Source organism: Pecten maximus, chromosome 2 (assembly GCF_902652985.1).
Source record: "Pecten maximus chromosome 2, xPecMax1.1, whole genome shotgun sequence".
In the NCBI taxonomy this organism is placed as follows: Eukaryota; Metazoa; Mollusca; class Bivalvia; order Pectinida; family Pectinidae; genus Pecten; species Pecten maximus.
Genome location: NC_047016.1, coordinates 32,569,783 through 32,580,899, shown reverse-complemented (window position 1 = coordinate 32,580,899; position 11,117 = coordinate 32,569,783). Strand labels below are relative to the sequence as shown.

General features: G+C 39.5%; 1 protein-coding gene across 1 annotated transcript; it reads right to left on the bottom strand.

The window, feature by feature from the left end:
* Positions 1–107: 107 nt before the first annotated feature.
* LOC117342529 (E-selectin-like) lies at positions 108–1,892 on the bottom strand. Its single transcript, XM_033904713.1, has 3 exons — positions 1,688–1,892; positions 625–813; positions 108–295 (listed from the first exon to the last, which is right to left on the bottom strand). Exons 1-3 carry the CDS (start codon positions 1,854–1,856, stop codon positions 108–110), a joined length of 546 nt encoding a protein of 181 aa, XP_033760604.1. The 5' UTR covers positions 1,857–1,892.
* Positions 1,893–11,117: the final 9,225 nt, after the last annotated feature.

Here is an 11,117-nt window from a genome sequence, read left to right as displayed (position 1 = left end):
CATTTCTTATAAAGTCTTTTCAGCAACTTTAATATACCGCTAAAGAAATATAAACAACGTTTAAATAATTGATGATGAATGTCAAAACCAGAATATATTCTGTTGAATTACTTGCCATAACAAGGTTGTAGGCTGCCGGACCATGTCCCGTCGTTACGACATTGTACGAATACACCAACAGTGCCATACCCCTTATCTGCCGGACACGACGTCATGCAAACGCTTTTGTAGAAATTACTGTCGCTACATATCGCTTGTCCATTTTCGGGATCGGGAAGGCTGGGGCAACTGATTTCTTCAAATAAAAACACGATATAGGCAGTTTAAATCATTTTAAAACTGAAAACGTACTTATGAAATATATGTATGTGAATATCAAGATTTGATCAAAAAGTATCATACCAAAATATAAAATAATAATAATTTCACTGATATCTGTAAGTATACAGGGTTAACGTAGTTATTAAATATATGTGTTTTGATGTAATTTGCATGTCGAACAATTGACGAACATTATTCGAATATATTTCGGATGATATTATTTCTTTCCCTTTTCCTAATCAAGGCGCTTTATCTCTACTTTGATATCTAGGATGCATTAATAACAGTTTTGAAATAACCTACTGGAACAAAGTGCAGCTGTTCCGTCAAAGGTGTTGTCACTCCCACACGTTCTCGTTTTACTGCCAGTCAATGAATACCCCTCATGGCAGGTAAATGTACAGGTACTTCCGAGAAGTGGGTCGTACCAGTGGGGCTCACAAGATATCTCACCATTGGCTGGTCTGATGGGCATACTGGTACACCGCCGGACTACATTGTTTCACGAAATCAAAAATATAAGATTAATGACATAGGACAAAATGTCATGTTTCTTTGTTAATTACAACATGCCACATTCCACAAAATGCTTTAAAATCTTATGTTGATAAGCAATACACTCAGAAAATTAAAGTTTCGGTACCCGTAAGTGTTTAATATATCATGCCCGACTACGATTGGAGTGTAGACATTGCTTGCGTTATAATGTTAATTTAGAATTACATGTACTACATTTTAGAGACGAATAGTTTTCTTTATTTGTCAATAAAATAATATTTCTAGCGGTACAAAAGTATATACTTAAAACTGCAATGTTTTCTTCAATAGGTTAATATGACGTGTAAACATGTAGAATATGGTAACATTTCAACCCAAAACTTTAAGCTTAAACTAATGTTGTTCGTTAATTATTGGTTAACTCGTGGGCAAGTGATTGTTTTTTATGGATGGTGTTACCATGTACTGAAGTTATAATTTGCTGTGAAGTATGGTGATAGGTAAACATAAGTATCTATGACAAAATGTATCATTATGCTTGAAATTATGAAATTAAATAGAATTTAAACATAATGACGCAGAACTTCACGTGGAAGATTCCGCCGTCCAATGTAAATGTCAGGGTCACTATTTTCGAGTACCCGTGTGCTCTTATTTGCCACCAAACCTATAACATCATTTATGAGGTAGCGAAAACTTCGAACTTTATTTTGTTATGAATTTTCACACCATTTACACTTCAAAGGACGAAGAAACTTCAAAGGGATAGAGTAACTAGTAATAACGTATAGTACACTACTGTATCTATAAAGAATCTCCCCCTCAACCCCCCCAAAAAAGAAAAAAGAAAAAAAAAAAAAAACTATACCTCTTACTGCAAACTCCTTCGTGCAGGTATCAGTATTTCTGTGATTGTCTCTGGCAGTGTAGCCAAAGGAATGAGAGCCCTCGGCAAACAAAGTCCCGCTGTTTAAACCGTGTGACTGAGTAATTCTGCCATAAAGGTAATTAAAAGATAATTCATAAGTATCTAACATATTGTACAATTGTACAATACATGCGCAAGGTGACTTGATACATAAACTGCAAAAACAACAAGACGAACAGACTTGCAGGTACATGCAATTTAGTAACCAAAACGGCATCGCCACAACAACCAGCAACATTATATTAGCATATCAAAGGATCAATCATATACGCTACAGGCATGTACATTGTACATGGATATTGTAGCTGATAGACGTACAGTGACGTGCAAAAAGTCTTTCACTTTTCTATATTTCTTTGCTTTTCCAACTTTCAAAGAATTTTCACGACATTGTTTATTGATCATTTTTATTGAAATTCTGTGTACTTTTTTTGCTGTTTCATATACTATTTTCACCGTTTTCTGTTGTGCTTGACTAGAGAAATCATAATTTATTTACAATATCCAACTTTCGGGACCATTATGTAGAAAAATGGCGTTGCACAGAAATTAGCAATGTACGTAATTCTGTATTACTCCAGAAATATACAACGGAAAATTAAATAAATATTGAGAAGAAAATTGAATGATTTTGCGACAAGTAATCAAAAATAGTCATAATCCATCTATCAACAAAGTCGTAAAACTATTTGAATAAAGTTGGAAATACAATAATATTTACCAAAATGAAGAAAAAACAAACAAACGTGAAAGACTTTTGGCACGTTACTGTATGTTTTCAAAGACAGAACTTTACAATACGCACGTTACTGAATTGCTGTCAGGATCGGTAGCTGTAGCACTTTCCCATTTTACTATTATGGATGTTTTTCGAGCATCTGTGACATATTCGCTGTTGACAGCAGGACACGTAATCCTCGGGGGTTTGTTTGGAGGCACTGGATCAGGTTCGCGTTGGCCTTTGAAAAGTTAGGCACATACATGTACATATTTTAGGTAATTTAGGTAAATTTTACCAAGATATTCATATACATCGTAGAGACTTGAAGTAAATTACATAGAAGGATAATGGAAACTCCAAACTAAAACGTTCAACCTTAAGTCAGGTCTAACATTACTTATCATCAATGTGAAAACATATTCACCACTTCATAAGATTATTACTATCCAGTGACTGAAGAGTATACGTATACCATTATAGGTCACGTATGATATGGTTATGTCGAATTTGTTGCCAGTTAACAGAAGTCTTGGCAGTTGTATTTGAATTAAGCTACGTTGATGTGTGCGTTCTCTAAACAGGAACATAAACCACATTTCCTTAATAACAGTTGTAAATAAACAAAAAATTATAATTTAGAAATTGTACATAATGTTGTTTTTAACTTGTAGAAGTTGAACTTATCTTAATACTTACACCGCCACCAGCACCATCCCCTTTTTACTCTTCTCTTCTCTTTCCCTACAAAAAATAACTTGTAGGTATCATTTCATTCCTCTTAATGACATCTGATTAAATCTAACACGAAACAAAGAAATATGAAATTATGACAAAGACTTTGCGCCCGAAAACATTACTTTGAAAATAGCTGGTTATAAACGTGAAAAGATGACCAACATCTAATGGCCTATTGTTACTAGTAACTATATCGCATTATTACACAGATAGTCACGGAATTCATATCGAGGTTGGTGAAGTGCGAAAAGCCAGTTCTGGTTCAAACAACATAGCCAAACGAAAAAAACAGCAATATATTCCGCGATAAAAAGATAAAAACGATTACTAGTATGGAATCGACAATAGCAGAAAGTATCTATCGAAAAGGCTTATATCTTTGTAATGACTTCAAAGGAGAGATGGGATCAGCTTCGGATGAATTTCGAAAATTCTACGCTTTGTTTGTGTCATCTGGCTTTCGATATACATTTGTATATTAACACCCATAATTGATTGATATGCAAAGTATCCTCTTTTGGGAATTACATAACTTAGTGAACTTAATATCAAGGACGTTAAACCCTAACAAACAAGCATTTTTTATACGCTACATTGACAGTTTTTTCCAACTTCACAGATGCCTGACGAAATCAAAGTTATCTACATCCTACTCCATATAATTACTTGGGAGTTATAGCTGATTCTACGGAGTCCTAAAAGCTGGGTTTGCTTGACAAATTTGAACTCGGGAGGAACCTTCAAAATCCAGGAGTGGCAAATGGAAACTTTTGTATGCGCGTTGTGCAAAATTTCCTACTGAAGATCAATGTACAATTAAAGTAACTTGTTGGAATCGTCACTGTGGAAACCAAAACTTAAATGTCTGACATTAAGAAATTGTTTCCCTAGGCCAGCTGGACACAAGGCTGTCCAATAAAGTCAGCCATTCAACAGATCAAGTTATATTAGCATAAAAAACTTAATGAAGATAAAATGGTTGCTGTAACACTCAGTGGGTCTCTAATATTCGTTCCTGCTGTAATCTGTAATGCCTCACCTTGTACGTTATACCAGAGACCAGCTTTACATAGGAGGTTCAAATTAGTATCTGTCCGTTTTACAACACAGCGTGAAGCGGGCGGAACATATCCGGTAGCCCGTATAGGCGAACCGTCCAGTTCACAGCGAATGGCCACTGCATTGTCAAAAGTTCCGAGTGAGCAATAGCTCTACAATAAATAAGAATTTAAGATCAAATATATACATACGGAATATTGAAATTGATATCAAACGCAAAGCAGAAAAAACTCTAACTAAATTTAAAACAGAGAGTTTAATCTGATTTGAGCCGTGAATTGTAGGCATACGTCTGTAAGCAAAACACAAAACAAATGAATCTACCTTCCTAATTTGTCACAACACAGTGAATATACGTGCCTAGTACGTCACAACCCAGTGGATACAGGCCATAGTAAGTCACAACCCAGTGGATACAGGCCATAGTAAGTCAAACCCAGTGGATACAGGCCCTAGTAAGTCACGACCCAGTGGATACAGGCCCTAGTAAGTCACACTCAGTGGATACAGGCCCTAGTAAGTCACAACACAGTGGATATAGGCTCTCGTAAGTCACACTCCAGGGATATAGGCCCTAGTAAGTCACACTCCAGGGATATAGGCCCTAGTAAGTCACACTCAGTGGATACAGGCCCTAGTAAGTCACAACACAGTGGATATAGGCTCTAGTAAGTCACACGCAGGGGATATAGGCTCTAGTAAGTCACACTCAGTGGATATAGACTCTAGTAAGTCACACTCAGTGGATACAGGCCCAAGTAAGTCACAACACAGTGGATATAGGCTCTAGTAAGTCACACTCAGGGGATATAGGCCCTAGTAAGTCACACTGAGGGGATATAGGCTCTAGTAAGTCACACGCAGGGGATATAGGCTCTAGTAAGTCACACTCAGTGGATATAGACTCTAGTAAGTCACACTCAGTGGATACAGGCCCAAGTAAGTCACAACACAGTGGATATAGGCTCTAGTAAGTCACACTCAGTGGATATAGGCCCAAGTAAGTCACAACCCAGTGGATATAGGTCCTACTAAGTCACAACCAAGTAGATATAGGTCCTAGTAAGTAACAACCCAGTGGATACAGGCCCGAGTAAGTAACAACCCAGTGGATACAGGCTCTAGTAAGTCACACCCAGTGGATACAGGCCCGAGTAAGTCACAACCAAGTGGATATAGGCTCTAGTAGGTCACAACCCAGTGGATATAGGCCCGAGTAAGTCACAACCCAGTGGATACAGACCCGAGTAAGTAACAACCCAGTGGATACAGGCTCTAGTAAGTCCCAACCAAGTGGATATAGGCTCTAGTAGGTCACAACCCAGTGGATATAGGCCCGAGTAAGTAACAACCAAGTAGTTATAGGCTCTAGTAAGTCACAACATAGTGGATATAGGCTCTAGTAAGTCACAACGAAGTGGATATAGGCTCTAGCAAGTCACAACCCAGTGGATATAGGCTCTAGTAAGTCACACCCAGTGGATACAGGCCGGGGTAAGTCACAACCAAGGGGATATAGGTCTTAGTTAGTCACAACCCAGTGGATAGAGGTCCTAGTAAGTCACAACCCAGTGGATATAGGCTCTAGTAAGTCATAACGAAGTGGATATAGACCCTAGTAAGACATAACCCAGTGTATATAGGCTCTAGTAAGTCACACCCAGTGGATACAGGCCGGAGTAAGTCAAAATCCAGTGGATATAGGCCCTAGTAAGTCACAACCAAGGGGATATAGGTCTTAGTTAGTCACAACCCAGTGGATATAGGTCCTAGTAAGTCACAACCCAGTGGATATAGGCTCTAGTAAGTCACAACGAGGTTGATATAGGCTCTAGCAAGTCACACCCAGTGGATACTGGCCCGAGTAAATCACAATCCAGTGGATATATACCCTAGTAAGTCACAACCCAGCGGATATAGGCTCTAGTAAGTCACAACACAGTGGATATAGGCTCTAGTAAGTCACAACGAGGTGGATATAGGCTCTAGCAAGTCACACCCAGTGGATACTGGCCCGAGTAAATCACAATCCAGTGGATATATACCCTAGTAAGTCACAACCCAGCGGATATAGGCTCTAGTAAGTCACAACACAGTGGATATATGCCCGAGTAAGTCACAACCCAGTGGATATACGCCTTAGTAAGTCACAATCCAGTGGATATAGTTCCTAGTAAGTCACAACCCAGTGGATACAGGCTCTAGTAAGTCACACCCAGGAAATATAGGCCTTAGTAAGTCACACCCAGTGGATACAGGCCCGAGTAAGTCACAATCCAGTGGATATAGGCTCTCGTAAGTCACACCCAGTGGATATAGGCCCTAGTAAGTCACACGCAGGGGATAAAGGCTCTAGTAAGTCACAACACAGTGGATATAGGCCCTAGTAAGTCACACCAAGTGGATATAGGCCCTAGTAAGTCACACCCAGTGGATATAGGCCCTAGTAAGTCACAACCCAGTGGATATAGGCCCTAGTAAGTCATAACGAAGTGGATATAGGCCCTAGTAAGTCACACCCAGTGGATATAGGCCCGAGTAAGTCACAACACAGTGGATAAAGGCTCTAGTAAGTCACACCCAGTGGATATAGGCCCTAGTAAGTCACACTCAGTGGATACAGGCCCTAGTAAGTCACAACCCAGTGGATACAGGCTCTAGTAAGTCACACCCAGGAAATATAGGCCTTAGTAAGTCACACCCAGTGGATATATGCCCTAGTAAGTCACAATCCAGTGGATATAGGCCCGAGTAAGTCACAACACAGTGGATAAAGGCTCTAGTAAGTCACAACACAGTGGATATAGGCTCTATTAAGTCAAACCCAGTTAATATAGGCTCAAGTAAGTCACACCCAGTGGATACAGGCCCGAGTAAGTCACAATCCAGTGGATATATGCCCTAGTAAGTCACAATCTAGTGGATATATGCCCTTGTAAGTCACAACCCAGTGGATATAGGTCCTAGTAAGTCACAACCCAGTGGATATAGGCCCTAGTAAGTCATAACCCAGTCAATTTACGTCCCTTACTAAACACAAACCAGACAATATACGTCCCTCACTAAGAACAAACCAGTAAATATATGTCCCTAACCAGACACAAACCAGTCAAAACACGTCCCTAACAAGCCACAAACCAGTAAATACACGTCCCTAACCAGGCATATACCAGTCAATATACGTCCCTTACTAGACACAAACCAGTCAATACACGTCACTAACCAGACACAAACCAGTCAATATACGTCCTTACTTGACACAAACCAGTCAATACACGTCCCTTACCAGACACAAACCAGTCAATATACGTCCCTTACCAGACACAAACCAGTCAATATACGTCCCTTACCAGACACAAACCAGTCAATACACGTCCCTTACCAGACACAAACCAGTCAATACACGTCCCTAACCAGACACAAACCAGTCAATATACGTCCCTTACTAGGCACAAACAAGTCAATATACGTCCCTAACCAGACACAAACCAGTCAATACACATCCCTAACCAGACACAAACCATTCAATATACGTCCCTTACCCGACACACACCAGTCAATACACGTCCCTTACTAGGCACAAACAAGTCAATATACGTCCCTTACCCGACACACACCAGTCAATACACGTCCCTAACCAGACACAAACCAGTCAATATACGTCCCTTACTAGGCACAAACCAGTCAATACACGTCCCTTACCAGACACAAACCAGTCAAAACACGTCCCTAATCGGACACAATTCAGTCAATATACGTCCCTAACCAAACACAAACCAGTCAATACACGTCTCTTACCAGACACAAACCAGTCAATACACGTCCCTAATCGGACACAAACCAGTCAATATACGTCCCTAACCAAACACAAACCAGTCAATATACGTCCCTAACCAGACACAAACCAGTCAATACACGTCCCTTACCAGACACAAACCAGTCAATACACGTCCCTTACCAGACACAAACCAGTCAATACACGTCCCTTACCAGACACAAACCAGTCAATACACGTCCCTAACCAGACACAAACCAGTCAATACATGTCCCTTACCAGACACAAACCAGTCAATATACGTCCCTTACCAGACACAAACCAGTCAATATACGTCCCTTACCAGACACAAACCAGTCAATATACGTCCCTTACCAGACACAAATCAGTCAATACACGTCCCTAGCCAGACACAAACCAGTCAATACACGTCCCTAACCAGACACAAACCAGTCAATATACGTCCCTAACTGGACACAAACCAGTCAATATACGTCCCTTACCAGACACAAACCAGTTCATACACGTCCCTTACCAGACACAAACCAGTCAATATACGTCCCTTTCTAGACACAAACCAGTCAATATATGTTCCACTTTAGTCACAAACCAGTCAATATATGTCCCTTACCAGACACAAACCAGTCAATATATGTCCCTTACCCGACACAAACCAGTCAATATACATCCCTAACCAGACACAAACCAGTCAATATACATCCCTTACTAGACACAAACCAGTCAATACACGTCCCTAACCAGACACAAACCAGTCAATACACGTCCCTTACCAGACACAAACCAATCAATACACGTCCCTAACCAGACACAAACCAGTCAATATACGTCACTACTAGACACAAACCAGTTAATATATGTTCCACTTTATTAAAAAACCAGTCAATATACGTCCCTTACTAAACACAAACCAGTCAATATACGTCCCTTACCAGACATAAACCAGTCAATACCCGTCCCTAACCAGACACAAACCAGTCAATACACGTCCCTTACCAGACACAAACCAGTCAATATACGTCCCTTTCTAGACACAAACCAGTCAATATATGTTCCACTTTAGTCACAAACCAGTCAATATATGTCCCTAACCAGACACAAACCAGTCAATATACGTCCCTTTCTAGACACAAACCAGTCAATATATGTTCCACTTTAGTCACAAACCAGTCAATATACGTCCCTTACCAGACACAAACCAGTCAATATACGTCCCTTACCAGACACAAACCAGTCAATACACGTCCCTTACCAGACACAAACCAGTCAATATACGTCCCTTACCAGACACAAACCAGTCAATACATGTCCCTTACCAGACACAAACCAGTCAATATACGTCCCTTACCAGTCACAAACCAGTCAATACACGTCCCTTACCAGACACAAACCAGTCAATACACGTCCCTAACCAGACACAAACCAGTCAATACACGTCCCTAGCCAGACACAAACCAGTCAATACACGTCCCTAACCAGACACAAACCAGTCAATACACGTCCCTAACCAGACACAAACCAGTCAATACACGTCCCTAGCCAGACACAAACCAGTCAATACACGTCCCTTACCAGACACAAACCAGTCAAGATACGCCCCTTACTAGACACAAACCAGTCAATATACGTCCCTTACTAGACACAAACCAGTCAATACACGTCCCTAACCAGACACAAACCAGTCAATATACGTCCCTTACCAGACACAAACCAGTCACTATACGTCCCTTACCAGACACAAACCAGTCAATACACGTCCCTAACCAGACACAAACCAGACAATATACGTCCCTTACTTGACACAAACCAGCCAATATATGTTCCACTTTAGTCAAAAACCTGTCAATACACGCCCCTAACAATTCACAAACCAGTCAATACACGTCCCTAATTATACACAAACCATTTAATATACGTCCATAACAAGCCACAAACCAGTCAATACACGTCCCATTCAAATGATCGTAGTTACTGGCCAATCAGTGTACATAGTGCAACTGACACGATAAATCACATGTACACAGTAATTGAAATGTAATAACAGAGAACATAAAGTCCAATTTCATGATATTCTGTTTTCAAACTTCTCATGATTTGCTCATTTCTAATAAGAATAATAAGAATGGTGTTGCGTGAGTAAATTTCATCCGGGTCGTAACGGGGTGTCTGCTATACATTTTTGTCTGTGTATTCGCCGGATCTAAACCAAGGTGAAAATCGTTTCGCAAAAATCAAATACTTAATTCGTTAATGACAGAAGAACGATTCCATGAACTAGCCGGTGTAAACGTGAAACTTTTTATAATAGGTGCCATTAGGAAAGCAGCGAGATTGACATGTTTCAATGTGTGAACAAGCTCCGCCCACAGACTTGCAAATTTGCTTTCGCAGTATAGATTGACAGGCAGAGGAGTAGAAAACAAATCAACATCGTTGTACTTTCGTTGCGTAGGTCGTTTCGCGAAGCTTCTGTGCAGTTCCCTGTAACATGTCCCTAACTAGTAAATGTATGTACCAGCTAATTCTTCATATTATTGTCACCTGGAGATTTAACTAACGAAGTCAATTACAGTAAAGTTTGTTCTACAGTTAGTATCCACAATATAACAATTAACTATCATATCAGTGGACTATTACATACCACATCATATAATAAAGATGTCAATGTAATGTACAATAACTTTGGTAAGAAAAACAAATATAACGGTAAAATGTAACAATCATAAGAAAAACAGTAACAAAGGTAAGATAACAATAACAACGGAAAGATAAACAACGAACGTACAATAAACAAAACAAAGGTAAGATTAACAAAAGCACGAGCTATAGTTATAAATGTAAAATAAATAGTATCAAAGAACAGATAAATGACAACAAAGGTAAGATAAACAACAACAAAGGTAAGAAAAACGATAACAATGGTAAGATTAACAATAACAACAATTGAAAGAAAAAAATAACAACGGGACGATAAAAATAACAAAGGTTATTAAACAATAACAACGGGAAAATACACAACAACAAAGGTCAGATTAACAATTACTAAGGTAACATAAACAAGA